The 21,296-nt window shown below is 38.7% G+C and overlaps 1 protein-coding gene across 1 annotated transcript in view; it reads right to left on the bottom strand.

The window, feature by feature from the left end:
• Nucleotides 1-21,296, bottom strand: part of OXCT1 (3-oxoacid CoA-transferase 1) — a 145,623-nt gene that overhangs the window by 80,385 nt on the left and 43,942 nt on the right. The window contains exons 4-5 of the mRNA XM_075066927.1: nt 19,114-19,243; nt 11,548-11,608 (exon numbers count right to left, since the gene is read on the bottom strand). Coding sequence (XP_074923028.1) covers nt 11,548-11,608; nt 19,114-19,243 — 191 coding nt within the window. The remainder of the gene's footprint in view (nt 1-11,547; nt 11,609-19,113; nt 19,244-21,296) is intronic.

Below are 21,296 nucleotides of genomic sequence, written 5' to 3' on the forward strand. Positions count from 1 at the left end.
AGGTTAGATAAATGTCTATCAGGGATGGTCTAGACAGTATTTGGTCCTGCCATGAGGGCAGGGGACTGGACTCGATGACCTCTCGAGGTCCCTTCCAGTCCTAGAGTCTATGAATCTATGAATCACTTAGACACCTAAGTACCTGCTGTGCTTGTCACTTCATTTGGATCTCTTGGTGCTCAGGACCTCTGAAAAATCAGCCACTTTGAGAGTCTACATTAGGCACCCAAGTCTGAAAAGATCAGTTGCTGTTTCCAGATTCTGTGTGTACTAAACCTACTACAAAAATTGAAGATGTAGGTGTGCAAATTACACCTGTCAGAGACAGAGCATTTGTGACATGCCACTAAAAAAACCAAACCAAAACCGAACAAAAAAACCCCTGACCTCTAGTCTTTGCTTTTCATTTCCTCAATAAAATAAAATAAAGGAATGATAGCCAATACATTTAAGCTACTGTATGTTTGCCCGGCTAAAAAACAAAAACAAAAATAAAACAAAAACCTGGGATATGGCTTGATTGTTCTTGGGTCAATGAATTGTTAAACAACTTCTTGTAAAGTGGACGTCTCCCAGTGATTTAATCATAGACAGTGAAAAAAGCAACCCAATATTTGATTCAGAGAAACATATCCAGGATTGAAAAAAAGCACAATTTCACATTTGGAAGGTGCAGATTTCTCACAGACACACTCAATGTGGGCTTGGGAAATATAGTGGTAGATAGTATTTATTTGAAAATAATGTACAAAATGTTCATCAAGTGGGGTGGATAGAAAAAGAGGAAAGTGAATGGCCTCCTTTCATCTGGGAATATTACTGTGTTTCTACAGTCTCCTACAAAAGCAATAAATAGTCTCACTTCAGAAATCCATGATACAAAGCCAAGATGTCCTTAATATTCTAATCCTCTTCCTTCCTAAACTGTCATTTTCCTCACTCAGTAATTACATTTTCAAAACATTTTTAGGGGAAGGTGGAGAGACAGAAAGATTAAAACGCAACTGATATAAGTGCTTATATATTTTAAAATGCTATGCAACATCTCATAAAATAGTTACTTGGCTGCTGCTTTTCAAACCTTAATATTGTGCCCATCTGGGATTTTGTTTGTTTTGTTTCATGCCCAAATGCAGTAGTCCACACTATGGACAAATGGTCTGTAGGATTTCAACCTTGAATGCTGCACCTTTTTCAATTTATACTGGGAAACTGCATTGGAAAATACAAAAGTTATCATTTATTTTGTCCTCTCATTACTTTAATACAGGGGAGCTGATTTAAACCAAAATAGGTTAAGAAACACTAGGAATGAGTGATCCCTGAAAGCACCTGGCACATTTCTTCCTGGACCATAGTTCTTCGTAATATGTGGTTTTATGATGCAGAGACTGGTGGACTACTGACTACTGCATCTTGTTCCCCCTGCCCTGCTTATTTGTAACGGTCATCGCTTCACATGTACATGTTCGCACAAATAACGAAATGGTGAATTACAAACATTTTAAAAATCTTTCCCATTTTCAGTGTCTTCCTATAAAAACTACCAGGTCTTTTGGCTCATCCACAGCATTGGTAGATTATGGTAATATATACGATATAAAGTCAATTGTGTAAATGAGATGTCAGTTCAATTCCCAAGAACAACTGAAATTAGCTTTATAAATAATTAATAATTATAGACTTGTCATCATTACAAACGCCATATTTTGGAGTGCGGAATTGTTTTTACCAGTGTGTGGTGTTGATCAGCCAAAACTTTCCTGTGTAACTACTTTTTCAGAACCATATTAGATCTTGGGAAGTACACTATAGGACTCTCAGGGCTCTTTTTTCCTTAGAAGACTGTTCACTAAATCTGCATATGGATCCCAAAATTAAACATCTGGCGCTTAATACTCAGAAAGCTCATACTCGGTTCAAAAGGAATCAATTAAAAAAAATCAAAACACACACGGAGAAACAAAACAAAAACCTTGAACTCCATTGTCACGTCACACACAAATGAGTCTCACTGAGAGATAGCTAGAAAGGATTTGATTCACTATGAATTTTAACCACTTCATATCAAAACATTCAGTGCCCCAGCTGTGAAGTGCTAAATTGGACTCCTGTATTTAAAGGTTACCTTTAAAGAGAGACTGGTTGATTATACCAAACAACAAAAAACCCTGAATTTCACTATTTCCCCCTACCCTGCCACTGCAGATTAGAAGCGTGTTAAATAAGGTCACTCTGAAAAATTTATGATTCTAAAGTTCAATTGTTTTAATCTGTAGATAAATTACCATGTAATGAATAAAGTAAATCTAGGCTTTAGGAACATGGCACTAGGGGCCAGGAATTTTGATTCTAGAAAGTGAGTCTACTCATGTGAGAATAGTTATATTTGTGCATAAGCTTTTTGCAGTATTGGGTCACAAAATAATTTTTTCATCTCTCACTATTATCAATAAAAGCAATGCCATGGTTTGGCACAGACAATATGATATAAATGACTTACTTCAATCAGTTTGTTTCCGTCCCTCAGTACAATGTGGTTCACTTTACCTGAGATAATAGAGCTCACTGACTTAGGTGGATTGTTGTTCCTAAGCAACCGGAGAAACTATGCAGGGTTTAATGATTTTTATTTAATGCATTTTTATGAGAAGAACACTACCTTTTTTGTATTGTGATGTTTTAGATGGAAATGCTGTTTACACTGGAAGCTATATTTAGCAATCCTGCCACAAAACAAACAAAAATAATTGAGTACTCTGATCTTAGATATTCAGACAGCTAGTTTATAAACATTTTAAATACACCATCTATTATTATTTATATTATGATAGTGAAGGCCCTAGTATGGATTGGGGCCGCACTGTGCCGAGTATTATAAAAAGAAAGAAACAATATAGTTATCCCTTCAGGGCAGGGATAATCTGAACATGTAGAGAAGAAAATATTGATATCATTTCAGCATATAAATCCTTTGCTGCCAACTCATTCCTGATAAACTTTACTGGCACTGTCAACTAATATTACAATCTTTATATTACAATTAACCTTTAAGATCAAATAATAGTAATAATAATAGCAAGGTTTTCAAGAGTGGAAGCCTAAAATTAGGCTCCCACATCAATATTTGGGAACCTGCCCAATTTTCAGAATAACCAAGAACCTCCTCAGAAGATAAGAAAATCTTGGCCTGAAAGCACTAAAACAAAAACTTCATATGAAAACATTAAAAGCTAGAAGAGAAAATAGGAATTGGAGAATGTGGGCCAGATCCTCTGGTGGTGTAAACTGGCAGACATCTACTGACTTCAGTGGAGCTATTCTAGTTTACACCAGCTGAGAGTCTGGCCCAGTATTTATAATGATAACTAAATGTGAGAAGTTTCCACACTCAGTGCATTTTAACACTCTGAGGCTTCTAATTCAAACACTCTTATTATTCATATTACCACAGTGGCAAGGAGCCTCAGTCATGAGCCAGAACCCCATTGTGGGAGGTGCTGTACAAACACAGAACAAAAAGATTGTTCCTGCCTCAGGGACCTTACAATCTAGTATAAAACAAGAGACAACAGTTGTTGAAAGACGAAGGAGGAAATGATGAGACAATAATAGTCAGCATGATAGGCTATGGTCTTTGCACAGCACCAGCACACCCACCGTAGACATCCTGGCAAACAAAAAGTTCTGAGGAGGAATCTGAAATCAGAGAGAGCTTTGAGGATGTTTACACGGAGTTCCTCCAAAGCATGAGGGCCAGCACAGGGGAAAGCACAAAGTGATAGTTTGAAAATTTAATACGTGGAGGACAGAGGCTGATATTGTGAGTCCATCAAAGGCAGGAACTGACATCTCAATAGCAAATGAGAGAGGTGATAGGCAAGGTGAACATAGATAGGGTGGAGATAAGCTGCAAAAAGGTCTTGAAAGTGAAAACAACGTCTTACATTTGATATCATAGAGAAGGGAGAGCCAGAGGAGGGATTCAAAGAGAGAGGTGATATGGTCAAAAGCTACAGGCTGGGAGTATGAACTTTGCAGCAGTATTCTCAATGCATATGAGGCAAGGTTGCATTTGTCAAGGCCAGAAAACAGAATGTTGCAGTAACTGAGACAGGAGAAAAGAGAGTTTGGACAGGAGAGTTTTGGCTGTGTGTTTGGATAGGAAAGGCCATATTGCCACAATCCTCCTAAAAAGTACAGCTTAGAACCCTAGCTCAGTTAACAAACGCACAGGACAAACCCCAATCTTCTCTCTCATAATACACATGTACATATGGTATAGTTATTATAATCAGCCCACAACTGCTGATATACAAGTGTATGGCACAGAAACAGGTGAAGATGTTTTGTTTAATACCAAACTCACAAATGAAAATCTCTAAGGCAAAGTCCATGTAGTTTCAACTGATACTGCATCAAAAGCATGAATGTCACATTACTATAGCAAAGGAATTTATCAACCCCAAAACAAAAAACCTAATGTGAGGAAGGGAGTTAAAATTCAGTCAGCAGAAAAGACCGAAACTGTTGAGAAGCAAGGACATAGTTTCTGTCAATACATGATAACTTAGTTCAGTTTATCAGTAAGAAAGAACAAAGCTTGTGACCATGGAAATAGACAGTTCAGAGAGGAAAACAGGATAGGGTCCAGACAAGCAAGCAGGAATATTTCAGTAGCACAAACAGCACTGACAATTGTAAACAATTGATAAGCTTATATGGTCAGTGCCTGCCCAGTAACTTAGTTCTTAGTACAGAATAAACCCTCCCTTTACAGCCCACTGGATAACTGTAAGCACTCATCCCTACCCCCACCCCACCTCCTTCCCCCTCAAGGTAGTCATAGAAGTTTGACACAATTAAGATGACCTCTATATGTACGTACTGTTCTTATTTTTATCTTTGTTCAGGGTTCTCTCTTGCTTTGTAACAATGTCTGTCTCTGTATATACAGATAAATGCAAATAAATTGATAAGAGAATGTATATAACTGGCCACTATAGCACCATATCTTTGAAGCTGCTTGTCAGTCTTCCTGGAACAATAAATAAACCCCCTTCAGTATTGTCTGTGCTTGCCTGATTCTTCGGGAAAAGAATCTTTTTGCCTAACACTAACAACCAAGAAGTTTCATTAAAAATTGCCTGGTTTTCCATTGCAATTTCCAAAATTATCTCACCAGCTCTAGGTTTGACAAGCCACAAATTGGCCAAGTTTCACTCCCAAACTTTGTGAACACGTTAAAGACTGAATCCTGTTTCCAGTAAACCTTGTGGGGAATTAGATTTGTAACAATGAGAGTTTCAGATGGCTTAAGGCTTGATTGGGAACGTTCATAGTTTTGACAGCTGACTACTTCCACTCCACTCTAGCTGATATTCTCAGGACAGAAGGCACAAATTGCTGCAGAAGAGTAGGAATTCGTGCATAGAAGCACTTTACCTTGAATGCATGCTGCCGAACACAATCGACTAACATTGGTTTCAAGAAGTCAACACACTGTAGGGAAAGTGCTTTTAACTACGCACACAACACAACTCCTCCACTTGCTGACAGGGTGAACCTTTGAAAAGTTGATCCTCAAAAGGTATATGAAGAAGAGAAAAAAAAAAAAAAAAAAAAAAAAAAAAAAAAAAAAAAAAAAAAAAAAAAAAGGGAAGCTCAGACAAGTCAGGGTTCTTGGTTTCAAAACATCCTTCAGGTAAAGACAAGTTTTGTTTGTGAATACAGCCATTTTACTGATGTGCAAAGGACAGATATTTCCATGCACCCATGTGAGTGGGTGACAGGATCCCAGACTTTTTCCTATGGAAACTACCTTGAACATCAAGATCCATCTGAGGGAGCTGGATCCTGATGGAGTTCAACTACAAGAGCCAGGTCTTCAGCCCAAGAGCTCTTTTCTCCCTGCCAGTCTTCTTCATTTGGCTCAATCTGCCCCTTGACCTACTTCTATGGCACTGCAAGAGTGTTAGTTCTAACATAAGCTTGCTCTCACAAAAATGCTCCATGCCTAACCACATCTTGACTTTCCTTTCCCATTTGCTGTCTGGTAACACAACAGCCAAGAGCTTCCATCCAACAGTACTCTGATAGTACCTTCACAAAAGTAAATTTATATTCTTATAGTTGAGGAAAAAAGCTAGAATGCCAACCCCCTGCTACTCCATTCCCTTTCAACAATAAAGCAAGTTCCTATCACAGAGGCATATGAAGAAGGGAAAATAAGGATAGGCCCTATGAGAGATGAAAAAAGGCGAGTCAGATGGTATAAGAATAGGAAAAATAATCGTTATAGTCAAAAAGTCTTCCTCAAAATTTGGTATTGCCCATAACTTTATATCCAACACTAACATGAGTCCCCAGAGTTTGGGATTCCATCCAAGACAGTTTGGGGAATATATCTATGTCAACAATATGATTGTGATTTAGATCATCCGTTTGTAGCAGGGACATGGCACACAGCGAACAGATACCATTTGGGAAGTTGAAACAGGGTCATCAGCAACTGAATAGCTCTACACTGGTAAAACAATGAGGTTGCTACTGATCAGCCATTGTCTTTTAATGACACTTTGCACAGAAAAACCCACAGAGGTGTTGGAGCATGGGAAAATCACCAGAAGGAAAGACAGAGGAAAGCGTCTCAGCCCGTTTTTTAAAAGGAGATATGCCCTCTGAGCAATGGGAACCATTTCATAGCCAGAAACAGAGAGATGGTTGGAGGAGTGGGGGAAAGACTTTCAGGAGTGGTGAGAATTCGGAGGGGTGGGACTGTGCCCTGGAGACCTAGAGGCAGAGACAGTGCCTGGGCTCTGCCCAGACCCAGCAGGATCCAAAGGTTGAGTCCCATTAGAACAGCCTGGTGATGATCTGTTAGAGGGACTTGACCTGGATGTAAGACCATCATTTGCCTTTTAGATGCCCACTAAGCTATGCGACTCTCTAGATCTATAAAACTGGGGAAATGATCCTGACCTCCCTCGTAAAGTTCTTTGAGATCTACTGATGAAATGTGCTATCGGACCTTGGTATTATTGTGCATGCACGCGTGCGTGCGCGCACACACACACAGAGTTATGGAAGGATGAATGGCAATTCTGTACTTAAGACTGTACAGTATTGTGAATTGCACTTAAAGAAGGTCTAAAACCCAGTTTCACACTTTAAAGATTAAATTTAGCCTCCAAACTTGGCATAGTAACTTCATTTTTTAGTAAAATATTTCCTAACTCTAGTAGAGGAAACATTTTAAAATGTTCCCTTTCTCAGAGTTAGTGAGGCTCTCTGAGTGGGGAATAGATCCACACACAGAGCTATGTATATAATTACATTGTTAGAGTGAGTATTTACATGTGAACATAATGAGAAGAAAATTTTAAATACAGAATGTAATACTTTAGGAGTAAGCATAGAAACAAATTGAAAGGGAACAGAATAAGCTTTAACTCCTCTGGCGTTTTAGTTTCATGCGGAGGGAGGGGGAACAAACCAGAAGGAACTGATATTGCCAAAACTTTGATCATTTAATGATTTTTCTCTGCTATAGTTTAATGTTCATATGATCTATATAAATTATGTAGTTTACTTAATACCTTTTTATGACCTTCAGTACTGGTCATGTGCAAGTTGAATTAGAAATCATGCAGTCTAACTTTCTGTGCAGGACTGATGAGGATGTGTCTAAGCAAAGATCCCCATAATCACACATGGTATCAGGTTTTATCCATGGATACTGTTTTACACCAAACTGTTCAGAAGAAATTTGTTCAAGTCAGTAAATACCTTGTGTATTTCCCTAGCAGGAACTTACAGTTAAGACATTTCTGATCCAGTAAAGAAACTGAAATGAAAGGATTGAAGTTGGCCAGAGGATATTTTTGGCAAAAAACAATGCTGAAGGACAATATCTGAAAATCTGCCCCAAAGGCTCTCAAGTCAATAGCTCTAGGTTGAGTATGTTACCACCAGTTTATATCAGCGATAATCTTGGTTCTCTTCTTCAAAATCCTCTCTGACAATAGATGGTTTAATTATTTACATCTCTTCAGGATTAAACAATACCTATGGGTTTTTTCCCCCCTATACTGCTGCCAAATTCCCTCTCCTCTGAATTTAAAAAAAATAATTAAGGGTCTGTTCCTACTTTAGTTGAAGTCAATGTCAAAACTCCCACTACCGTCAACTGGATGGCAGAAGAACCTACATATTAAGGAATATATTCTGCTTTCACATATTCATGTCCAATGCACTCTGAAGTCTTCAAAACTCAGTGCGAAATCTTGCAAAGACAGACAGGTTCTCACATGCATTGACTGATTGATTCCTCACACATTTCCTTCTTTTGGCCAGGGTGGAAAGACCCTGAGAAGAGCATTTCCAGTAGTATGATAGTATTCATGCTCCTAGGAAGTGCAAAGGAATATGACACCCACTCCTAATTATACCTCAATAAAATGAGAGTTTGTCTGAAAAGTGGATAAAAGAAGTCAAACATATAAATACAGAAGGGAAAAAGCTAAAAATTATCTACAGCACCATAGACAAAGAATTGTATAAACTTATACAAATGTATAGTCTGTATTAATGAAAAAAATCCCAGTGACTCAAAAATGAATCCATAAATACACAGAGATGTGCAACTGATTTCTGTCACAGTCACGTGCATTGCTCTTTGGTGATTATGAGTCAGAAGACCTACTTCTGGCATCACATGTCTGGATGCACAGAGGAGACAAAGTATCTAATTGGTATGACTTTGGTTACGACAGTGGAGTCTCTCTCACCCTCCTATTTATTCTTCTGTAAAATTGCTGAAAAACAATGCAGATGTGCCATCTTGCATAGAGCACTGTCAGTAGTTGATGGCAGTGCAACTGTTGAAGGACCCAAGGCAGCTATAGTTTACGACAGATCTAACAACTAGTCTTAAATGGAATTATAGCAGTGAGAAATTCATATGGTATCTGTTTGTTCAGAAGAAAATTCTGCCCCTTCCTCTGTGGGTAGAGAAATTTTCCTGGAAGCAGAAAGAGGGGATGCAATGTGGAAATAGAAGAAAAGTCTCTGCTCCACAGCCACTCTCTAAATACCAATGCATAACAGGCAGAGACATAGTAGGCTAGAAGGACTGAAGAATTCATTGCTACAACCAGCTTCAATTTTGAAATTGAAAAACTTTGTGAAAACAATTTTTGTTCTGTGCTGTTCATAAACTGTGCACTGTGAGTACTCAATAATCAAGGAGTATGACTGGCAAGTAACCGAATATTGTTTGCTTTGATTGAATTGCATGACCACAAAACAAAAAAAGTTTCAGTTCTAGTTCCAAAATTTACTTTCCAGAAATGTTCAGATAGGCACAAATCTTTGCAAAAATCCAAAATGGCGCAAATACAGTGTGCCACGATGCACCCCTGTATTCACACCCTCCACACAATCACAATAATCTTTGTGCAAAGTATGCCTTGTGAGGTATCATTTGAGAACTCATGACTTGCTGATTAGTAATATCATGGTAAAATATGTATATCAGCATTACGTGCGAAGTTTTAAAGTTTTATGATGGTAGACAAAAGTTTCTAACCATCGGAGGAGTGAAGTTCTGGAACAGCCTTCTAAGGGGAGTAGTGGTGGCAAAAGACATATCTGGCTTCAAGACTAAGCTTGATAGGTTTATATAGGGGATGGTATAACGGGATAGCCTAATTTTGGCAATTAATTCATCTTTGACTACTAGCGATAAATATGCCCAATGGCTTATGATGGGATGTTAGATAGGGTGGGATCTGAGTTACTACAGAGAATTCTTTCCTGGGTGCCTGGCTGGTGAGTCTTGCCCACATGCTCAGGGTTTAGCTGATCGCCATATTTGGGGTCAGGAAGGAATTTTCCTCCAGGGCAGATTGGCAGAAGCCCTGGGGTTTTTTCGCCTTCCTCTGCAGCATGGGGCACAGGTCACTTACTGGAGGGGTCTCTGCACCGTAAAGTCTTTAAACCATGATTTGAAGACTTCAATGGCTCAGACACAGGTTTGATACAGGAGTGAGTGGGTGAGATACTGCGGCCTGTATTGTGCAAGAGGTCAGCCTAGATGGTCATAATGGTCCCTTCTGATCTTAAAGTCTATGATTCTATGAAAAATGCATGTTCAAAACTCATGTAGCACCAACTTGGTGTAACAGACTAATCTTGAACAAAGGTGGGTATGTTTGTCTTAATTTGCATTTAATGAACATTGGAATTCCACTGCAAATTAGCAAGCAGAACAGAAAGAAAATATATCACAAAAGTAATCTCTTCACTTTTTTTTGTCAGTTATTGATTAATTTGAATTACGACAATACTTTATCGCAGACTAGTAAGCATACTGCATTTTAGTTTGTAAAAGTAATGAAATCTCAGTCATGTAGAGCCTACACGATAGCATCCACAATTACACCTTTGCTGAGAGGTAGGAAAAGATCACTATTTTTTCTGCAGACTATGTGGTTTAGCGAAATATAGATTACGAAAGTTTTGATGTACGTGCAGTCATTGGTTCCTGAGTTTTTCAAATTACTGTATCAGCTGAGCAGACAGGCCCAGATTCTGCATCAGATCCGTTTGCAGGCATTTCCTTCTGGAGTCAATGTGACTCCACACAGGTGGTTTTAAAATGTAAGATCAGGGGCCAAAAAGCAAGGTTATATTAGCCATTGCCCACTTGTCTTACATGCACAGATTTATAGACTGCAGGGCTAGAAGGTTCTATTGTGATCAGCTAGTCTCACCTCCCAAACAACACAGGCTATAAAACTTCCCAAAATAATTCCTAGAGTATTTCTTTTAGAAAAGTATCCAATCTTGATTTTAAAATTGTCAGTGATGGTGAATTCACCATGACTCTTGGTAAATTGTTCCTATGGTTACTTACTTGCACCATTAAAAATGTATGCCTCACTTCCAGTCTGAATTTATCTAGCTTCAACTTCCAGCCATTGGATTGTATTATGCCTTTCTTTACTAGATTGAACAGCTCATTATCAAATATTTGTTCCCCATGTAGATCTTTACAGACTGTTATCAAATCACCCCTTAAACCTTTTGTTTGTTAAGCTAAATCGATAGACTGAAAGAGCTCAATCACTATAAGGCATGTTTTCCAATCCTTCAGTCATTCACATGGGTCTTCTCCGAACTCTCTCCAATTTATCCACATCCTTCTCAAATTGTGGGCACTAGAGCTGGACATAGTATTCCAGCAGTGGCAGCAAGCTTGAACCTACAATAGGTCTTGGTCGGTAGGTTATGCACATATGTTCTAGAGTGATCAGATAAGTTTTCCTAGCAGTGAAGGCAGAAATGCACATGGCACATATCAAAGCATACATAACAAAACAGTAGTTGCAATGTAACAGTGAATCTTTCTTTGACTCATTGTTTTGTAAATTACTGTATATAATCAAGTGACATTTCTTAGTTTAGCTTTAGAATTACCTGACAATATAATGATTTTACTCTGGAATAAGCAACAGTTACACAGAAAACATTGCTCATGCTTACCTCTACCACAGTTGTTTTGGCAGCTTTGCACATAGGTTGGTTGAAGTTTCTTGCAGTTTTCCTGTCACAGAAAAAAGAGAAAATAATTAACAGTAAGAGTAAAATTATAAGCATATCCATTTCAGAATTAGGCTATTACAACATGTTCCTGTAAAATAACTGTTTTCTTTCAGATAGCTGTGGATAAAATTGCTAGCAGAAGAGGGGAGAAAACCATAATAGCATTTTATAAAAAGCATATGAAAATGTTACATTTTGATAAATCACGTTCTTTACAGCTTTCCATGACATTTAATGGCCACATTAGTTTTTGCAATTAAATATTCAATTGATAAACTCACATTTAATTGTTCAGAGTCAACAGCAGTATGCTCTGTGCAATATTCCCCCTGGCTGCACTAATGCCTGTTGGACGAAATTCACTCCTGTGCAGAGGACCAGCAGGAAGCCTGTAAACCACTAAGGTCCCACGCATGACTTCAAAACATCACTTATGTGGCACATGGGAATCTCTGCCATGCAAATCCTGGGACTTTCTCAAACCAAGCCTGCCAGCTGTGACAAATTTCCCTATGTATTATTTTTGTAACATGGAAAAATGGCATCTAGGGAGTAAGACAAACAAATCAAACACTTTCCCTTATGACTTTATCAGAACTTGAACCCAGATCTTACCAGAAAGAAAGAAAAATCTATTGTGCCACCTCCACACCTACATCTGAGATGTTACTTTTCAGAAAACAACACTTCCTTTGCAAAATTTTGGGCTATAATACCAAGTACATTCTACTTTCCAATGCAGTCAATAAAATTCTGCAGAAACTTTTTTCCATCAAAACCAAAGTGTTTCAGTGAACATTTCATCAAGAAAGTTTCTCAGGTCCAGAATGGAAATCAGAAACAGAGTCAGTCAGTCTCCTTCTCTTTAGCCCAGTGTACATGTCAGACTCAGGTTCAAAGCCCCTGCTCTGTCCAGTTCAGAGCAGGAACTTGACTCTGAGTGTTTCACGTCATAGCTGAGAGCCCTAAATACCAAGCTATTGGCTACTCTGGAGTTTCTCTGTCTCTCTCTCTCTCTCTCATTTTTGGTGAAAATTTTTGAAAGTTCTTGTTTTTGTTCCACACTGAAATGAAAACAAATTTCGAAACCTTGCAATGTCTGGCAAAAATTGAGTTGTTTTCTGGCCAGCCTTAATTTCTAAGTCTTTACTCCTTGTCTCTTTACCCTATTGTTTCGTGCACATCACTTGCTTTTACCATGCTGAACTTTGGGCTTCCACTGCCCCCTCCTGGTTTTTTATGTTGTGCCAAATGCCTAGATGTAGCAAGCACGACAGTTTCTTTCTGGTTTCTAGTGTAGTACTAAGATGGAGTGAAAACAATTTAACAGTCCAAGGCCAAATACAGAGATGGAAATGGTTCTATTAACATTAATCAGCAACTATAAAATCTCTGGAAGAGACTAAAGGAGAAAAAAAGATATTTCATCTCATAGCATCTGACAGCAGCATGTAGAGTACAGACACTGCATGCTCAGCTAGCAAGGTTATCAATAGTAGCACAGGCAGTGAGACATAGTTTAGGTGAACAGAGTGCCCTACGTTCCTGAACCCTCGGGTGTACATCCTACTTGGCTCTCTACATGACCACACAGTGCCTCCCATGTCTACACCGCTCTCCAGCTGCTGGAGCCTCTCTCTGGTGCCTTCCCAATGCCAGAGCTTTTTGCCAAGGCAGTGAAATCTACACACCAAAATGAGTGTAACTGCGTAACTAATGTACTCTACATACCGCTGTAAGCGTAGACAAGGCTTAAGGAAGTTGCCAAACTCATTTATATCTTTTACAGGACCAACTTCTGTTCGTGAGAGAGATAAACTCTAATCAAAGACGCTAGTCCAATCAAAGATATTACCTCAGCCACCCTGTCTCTAATATACTGGGACCAACATGGCTACAACAACACTGCATACAATCTCATTTACGTAAGCTTTTACACCTGTGAAACTACCGATTTCAATGGCATTACTCCAGATTTATAGCAACATGAAATCAGAATTAGACCAAAAGTCATCTTTCAAAAGGTTCACTCACTGATCCATTGAAAAACTGAGGTTTTACAATAACTTTCCAATGCAAAACACCATTGAGATCCTTGGGTTTCCAAGGATTTTCTAGAGATGTAGTTTAATTTCCCATTAATTTTATTTAATATTTCCAGATTCTGAACAGCATTCCAGTATCAGTGCTTCTATCTGGTTCTAACCATTTGAACAGCACTCTGATAGTAACCTTTGAGTCTCCTTGTTATTGGGAGAAATTGATGCCAATAGTTTGGAGACCAAAGAAAGGTTTGTGATGCCAGTAAACTAACCCATATTTTTCTAGCTATACCTAGACCCACCCAGCTTAGAAGGATAACATTTATGTTGCAAGAAGAATTCTTTTTACTAGGCTTGCTATTTCAGTCTTTGCCAAACTTTATCCTGTTAAGTATGCCAAAAATAATCATGTCTGATAATGGTGAAGTGGTAACATTTTTAAATAGTGAAATTAAGGGAAAAACTTAAATTTGATTTTGCCAGAATTTTAATGTTTTTTTGTTTTCAAAATCTGATCTGGAAAGTAATATTTTTACATAATAGCATTACATCAATAGGAGTCTGATAACATAGGCATTCTTGTTGATTATTTGGTCTAATTTCATTAGAATCTGACTAATGTAAACAGATCAATTTTCTATTAATCTTCTGTATTAAAGCTTTATTATAAACAAACCTTGAATAGCAAAACACAACAAATGCATCTCAAGTATTAAGTGTATTATCGTCCAGGCGGTCTTACTGAAGTCAATGGGAGTTTTGCCATGAACTTAAAATGGGACATAGTTTCCAGGCAAACAAACAACAAGCAATATTAAGCACAGACATGGACAGACAATAAAAAGCATCTTAGTTTTAATATCGAGGTATCACATTTAGCAGGGAAAATGTTTATGTGCTAAAATGTACATTGAATTTGGGGAGTTTTGTCACAAAAAATAAAAAGCTAAAGAGACATTTGAAAACGGTATCTGTGATGTAAAAATCAGATGCAGTTCAAAGGTTTCACTCCAAGAAATCAAAAGTTTTCCAATGTCACTGTGGGGAAAAAAATATGTTCACATAAATACTAATATAGTCACATAAATAGCTGCAGTGTGTTAAAAGCTAACTAAGTCAGGTGTTGCCTATGGGCTTGAACATACAGCCTCATATCCCCAGCTGCTATGTAGCCTGTAAATTCAGTTACTGCACTTGCATACACATGCATAGTATCCGATTTTCACTAGTTGTGTGGAAATACACATATACATATAGGAGTGCACAAGTGAGCTTTAAAAACTGAATTGATAACATTCTTTTTTCAGACAATGGTTTCTGCAGTACACGTTCATTTGCATATCTATAGTGGGGAGACTCACTGATCATACCAATTTGAAAGTTATGGGTTGGACTGGCAGATTTCGATTTTATATATAATTGCGACAGATATCTATGTTTATTTTATACTTTTTTTATCAATTTAATTTTTCACAGTTGCAGGAAATTGAGAGGGCAGACAATTATTTAACGATAGAAGATACTGAGATTCAAAAAGTTAAAGCCTGATAACCATTAAAACACAAATTGTCAGCCTCATGTGCCAAAATAGACAAAGTCAATATCTTTAAATCAAACTCTAAAATAAGTTCTCAAGAGAATTGTTCTTATTTTACTGATCTGTAAATTTCAGTTATCATCACTGGGAATTTTTTTTTAAGTTTGTCCGAGTGTGTACGGTGAAATCCATGCTTCCCAACAAAAATCTAATCTTTCCAACTCTAGGTTAGAGGCTCCTTGTGAGTGACATATAATTTCTGAAGATGCAGAAGGGCCTTAAGGTAGCATTCTCTAGAGGCTTACTGTTATAGGCATGGACCCAGACCATACGTTGTTTTTTAACCTTCCTGAACTGCCAACTTTCCTTAGACACAAAGCTTCACAAAGGATGTTAGTAGTGGAAGCACCTTCCTCCCTCATCCTTGTTTATTGTCCATATATCTAAAGCAAACATTTTAAAATGTCCAGGGTAGAGCACAGCTGTTAAGGTCATCTAGATAACAAGCAGACTCAACAGGCAAACACATGCCAGCCAAATCAACAAGTCCATTCTCCCGGTTTTGAAATCTAAGATTGCTCTTGATATGCACTGAGGCTATCATCATGAAGGCAAAAGGTAGCTGAAACCAGTTGCTTGTAGCTTAGAAAGGCCCTAAACAACTTGCATCCAATCTGTACACAATGGTGTTTAAAGCCATGCCATAGCTAAATTCACAAGTAGCAGAGCTCCCTGAAAAATGGGTCCTTGTGCTGGCGCAACGCATTGCAGCTCCATGTTCGAGGGGAGGACCAGCAAGGGCCAGAACAGCACCAAAACTGAGTGGTATTCGCTGAGTGGTATTGGCTAGATTGGTGGCTTAAATGCAGCAGGGCTTGTGAAGAGAGGAGGTTGGGCTGGTAGAACAGAGGAAGCGAGGATGGTAGCATAGAGAAGGCAGGGTTGGTGGCACAGAGGGAACTGGGATTATTTAGTCTGTGGAAGAGAAGAATGAGGGGGGATTTGATAGCTGCTTTCAACTACCTGAAAGGGGGTTCCAAAGAGGATGGATCTAGACAGGAGGTCAGAGGCAGGTGTCTGTGTGCAGAGGGATACTTGGGGTGCGGGTGTGAGAGAGGCAGGAGGTTGGAGGTGGGTGTCNCTAGGTCATATAGCCCCATTTCCAGTGCGGGAGGTTTCGGTTGGATATTAGAAAAAACATTTTCACTAGGAGGGTGGAGAAACACTGGAATGGGTTACCTAGGGAGGTGGTGGAATCTTCTTCCTTAGAGGTTTTTAAGGTCAGGCTTGATGAAGCCCTGGCTGGTGACTGGTCATCTAGTCCAGCAGAAGGTTGGACTAGATGACCTCCTGAGGTCCCTTCCAACCCTGATATTCTATGAACAGGGAGCATGACCGGAGCACCTAGAATATCCACTCATATAGCAGCTCTCTAAGGAAGCTCCAACTAGCAGAGTTCCTAGGATGCACTAGTCAGAACTGAAGTTTTCCTTGCTATCCAGAGGGTACATCTACCCCAAACCAATGAAATGAAATTCTCCTGTGTGCATCCTTGTCATAGCTGGCAGAGGAAGGAGTAATTTACACTCCCCTGGTTTAATCAAATCCAAATCTTGGATTAGTTGGTCCTCTTTAAGGCATTAGAATATTTTGGTCATTATCTTGGTAATGTTGCACTGTAATTGACATTGGTATCTATTAGGGAGACCAGGCTTGCTAGGCAAAGGCTTCTAGAACTTAGTCTGCTCAGTACAGGTTTGGAGACAATTTGCTGCATTAAACAAAAATGCTGCAGACTACAAAACAAGACTTTTCTCAGCAATCCTGTCTCAATCCTTCTTCCTGGAAGACATGCTGCAGTTCAACCAAACATTGTTGGGCTAAACGCAGGAATCAGTTGGTAAATTACAGTTTATATGCAGGAAGACAAATTAGAAGATCACATTGGTCCTTTCTGACCTTAAAATCTATTAAATATACCTTAATCCATCCTTTAGAGTGCAACAGAAAAACACTTTCACTTCTGCCCTTAGCCTGAAGGTGAGCGACAGCCTAGATGAGTGGCAGAAAGGTGGCAAAGGCATAGGGGATCCACTGTTAAAATGTGGCAAACTCCAACAAGCATACTGCTCCTGTAGCCACTGAGTCACAGTCAATATCAGAAATAGTTCAGTTCATTTAGAGTGGAGGTCATAAATCTCAGGGCAATAATGTGGGTGGAATGGACCCTCTTGGTACTGAAAACATGTCAGAATGGAGCATCAGGCCACACAGTAGGTAAAATAAGTCTACTCTAGTCTATTGCAATTTTCCAGGCCTCGGGATAAAAAAATCAGAGTATCTGTAGTAGGACTGCTCTCTACTCTCAGGCTGAGGGATACCATTAGTTTACAATTAGGTTACTTGATCTGGCAATCTGCTAGTTGGAAATTTGCAGAAAGGAGCAAAGAAGATCAACTCTTGGCTGGAGTATCCAGGCCTGATACCGTTTCCTAAACCAGAGGTGTTTCCTCCTCTCCTCAGTTGCTGTCAAATGGGGAAGCAGATCTTTCAGATCTCCTCTCCAAGTGAAGTATTCCTGATATTAATGGTGCTTCAGGAATGTGGGAGGTATAGAAGTAAGGTGCAGGGAGCAGGAGGGAAAAAGGAACATACAATGGAAAGTGAGTAGCAAGAGGGAGACCGATATGATGCAGCAGAATGTGGAAAAGAGACGGAGAATGGGACAGGTATGTGATTGTAGAGAAAGAGGGAAAATGTGGGGGGCAAGCAAATGCTAGGGGAAAGATATGGGATTGGAGGCTGTGTGGAGCATGGAGGGACAGGTAGAAGAGATAGAATGACAGCTCTCAGGGGCAGGAGAAGGTAAGTGAACAGCCAACAGGGTTGCCTACATCTCTTTGTGTGTGCACATTTAAAGTTCAATGCTCAACCAGAAACAATCACTCATTTGGAAGTGGGAGAGGGAGGGAAGCTTCCTCCTAGAGGCTCATAAATCACAAGGCAGGCAAAAAACAATGCCACTGATTTAAATACCATGATTTTTAAGACAGATCAACAACTGCATGTTTCCTTTTGGAATCTGACTTTGTAAACACTTGGGATTTTTTGCACTCCTTATTTCCTCTAATATTTAAAAGGGGTGGATTACTTGACTTTCCAGTTTACTGTAAGGAACTGCGCTCAGCTACCACAACACTTACCTCTTCTTCTGTTAGCAGCAAAAACAAACAAACAAAATGGGTTAAACATAAGCAAATCTCTCCTGTTTAAATGGAAGAGAAACCACAGGAGCAATACAGCTGTCTAGTCATACCTTGGTCTCAGACTGTGGCTAAAGTTGTGTTGCACAGTTCTTTAAGGGGACCTGGACATAACTCACCACCCTACATACCCACGAATGTTTCCATCACAAAGGATGATATATAATGGCATAAAGTGTCTGATCCTTCATTAGAGAAGTCAATAGGAATTGAACCACAGACTTCAACAGGTCAGAATTAAGTTTACTGGTTGGACTGAAGACTAAATGTAGCTGGCTCTTGTTGTCACCTGTGACCCTACCCAATATACTGTCCTTAATGTTTTTGTTTTTTTTTAAATCTGACACATTTATTCAAAAGTTTCAGTCTGTACAGAAAGCTACTATGTTTTCCAAGAACTGTTAGTGGCTTTTATCAGCCATGCCACATTTTTATCACTTTTTTTTATTTCACAGCTGTTCTTGTATTCTTGAAAGCCATTAATATTTGCAATTATTTTTGACCTTTTATAGAATTATAATTTGACAGTAGGGCAAAGCAAAATGAATAAAGGTGAAGTCAGTAAGATATTCATTTGCCATCAAACAGGAGACAGGATTCCATTTCCCTTTCATATTGTTCCAAACTATTTTAGGATTTTCCTCCACTGGCAAACAGCCCATACCTGAAGATAACGTTTCCTGCACGATCAGCCTTCCATGCCTTCACAAGTGCAAAATCACCTGTAATTGACTTCTCCATAATATAGTGACGACCGTCAAACTCCCTCACCTGTAGGGAACAATAGTGCACTGCTGAGATGCAGGCATCAGCAAACAGAGTTCTTATATAATAGTTATTTTGTGTGATTTATTTTACGGACAATTTAATGTAAACCTTCTTTTGTGTCTATGTGTAGTTATGTCTTATAGTTCAAGTGGGTAATAATAGAGGAGCATGGGGAGGCAATAACTATAATTTATAGTTGCTATAGCTTCCCTGTTTAGGAAAACATAAAACTGTAATTCAGTACCTGTTCCCACTGCACCACCTACTGGAATTCAGCATGCATTATGCTGTACTTCCAGCAGCTCACACAAAATAACAGTTCCTTAGTGCTGCAGCAGTGATATTTATAGAGTTTGTATTCACACTGAGTGAAATTCATCCAGATGCAGAGGACCCGCCCAAGGTCTATGTGCCTCTTAAATCCAGTTTTGAGGGTCTAAGTGATACATAGCCCTCATGCAGTCATTTGGTACAGGGGTGAATTTCACCCATTGTTCTCGGGAATTATCATCTTTTGGTGCTGGGTACTTTGAAAATGTAACTCATAAATGAACCAAGAACCAATTATTTTAATAGCTCCATTAAATTAGATGCAACTTGTAATTAGCTACAAAGTTAGTTTCTATACTTATCAAGCTAATAATTTTCCTGAATTATGACTTAACAGGGCTCTTAAAATTTGTGCTAAATGAAGCGAAGCAAAGCAAAACATGGGATGTTCATTAAGGCAGAAATTGAAGTCTGGCTATGACAGTCCAGTAAAATTATCCCTAGATTTTATAAAACACAACTCTGTTCTCTTCATGATTGTTTACTGATGCTCAAAGCAAAACTGTTGTCCAGGAATCAGGAACCTGGACATAACAGGGTGTCAGTGGAAATCAGGTTAGTCACCAGACGACACGCAGTATGGGTATGTCATCCATCAGCATGTTTGGTTTTTTAATTTCCATTACTGAGATCCAACAGCAAAGGTCATGGGCCTTAGAAGCGGGATCTGGATTATCCATGCTGAACTGTGTTAGAGTGTATAGATGAAGAAAATTCAGTGATCAAAATTTTTAACAGTTTCTTGCGCATTATCATCAAATTCAAAACCAAACCAAACTGAAATAAAAGAGCAAGCCAAGCTCCATGCAGTCTTAAATTATAAAAGCACTATATAAGAGTCGGGTATTTATTATTATTGAATGCAATTTACACCTAAATCTTGCACTAATAAAAAAAAGAGAGCTGTGCTCTCTAATGGTTAGCGAAAAGAATCAAGGAGACCAAGATGATCCTGGATTCTAATCCTACTGCATGGATTGAATGACCACTGGAGAGTGGCATAAATCTATATGAGGGAGAGGAGTCTAAACTAGTTGACAGTGAAGCTCCCTTACCATTCTCTATGCCAGGTCAATGAATCCTGAATGGCTACATAACCTGAATAAAGAGGGATGCTAACCAGTTTTCTACCTACAGACTTAATATTGGTTTTGGATTGAGTGCCTCCGCAGTGTGTTACATAGCTGCTGACAGTGCAACAGGCAAGTCAATAGACTTGCTCTGACCTCAATTATTAAGCTTAAAAAAAAAATCTCACTGGGAGTCCTGGGTTAATAGACTGGATTCCTTTAAGTTTGTAAAAACACACCAAAAAATAACATTTTTGTTTATATTTAATTACACTGGCACTCAGCGACACCAATCAGATCAAAGAAGTCCATATTTAATTTTAACTAAAACTTCACAGACATGAATAAATTTCAAGTGGATGTCTCTTATTGCTTTGTTGTCACTAGCCAAGATACATACATCTAGTTCATTTAATTTATAAGGAAAGAATAATCCCTCCAGCCTCCTAATCAGTTTTATATTCCTTCTGAACACTAATATTTTCATTAGTTCTTAAACTGAAGCTTCTGTGATAGGTCTGCTTTGCTGTGACAGTAAAAAAAACAACCTTATAATCTAATTGAAAAAAATGTTGATTCAGGAACAGCTCAAACAGATATTGTAATTACTGTAATGTTAATAGAGAAATGCCCAAGCTATAAACAAAACAATTAATTTTATTAAATATGTCTAAAGCAA

This window comes from Chelonoidis abingdonii, chromosome 6 (genome assembly GCF_003597395.2).
Source record: "Chelonoidis abingdonii isolate Lonesome George chromosome 6, CheloAbing_2.0, whole genome shotgun sequence".
Lineage (NCBI taxonomy): Eukaryota > Metazoa > Chordata > Testudines > Testudinidae > Chelonoidis > Chelonoidis abingdonii.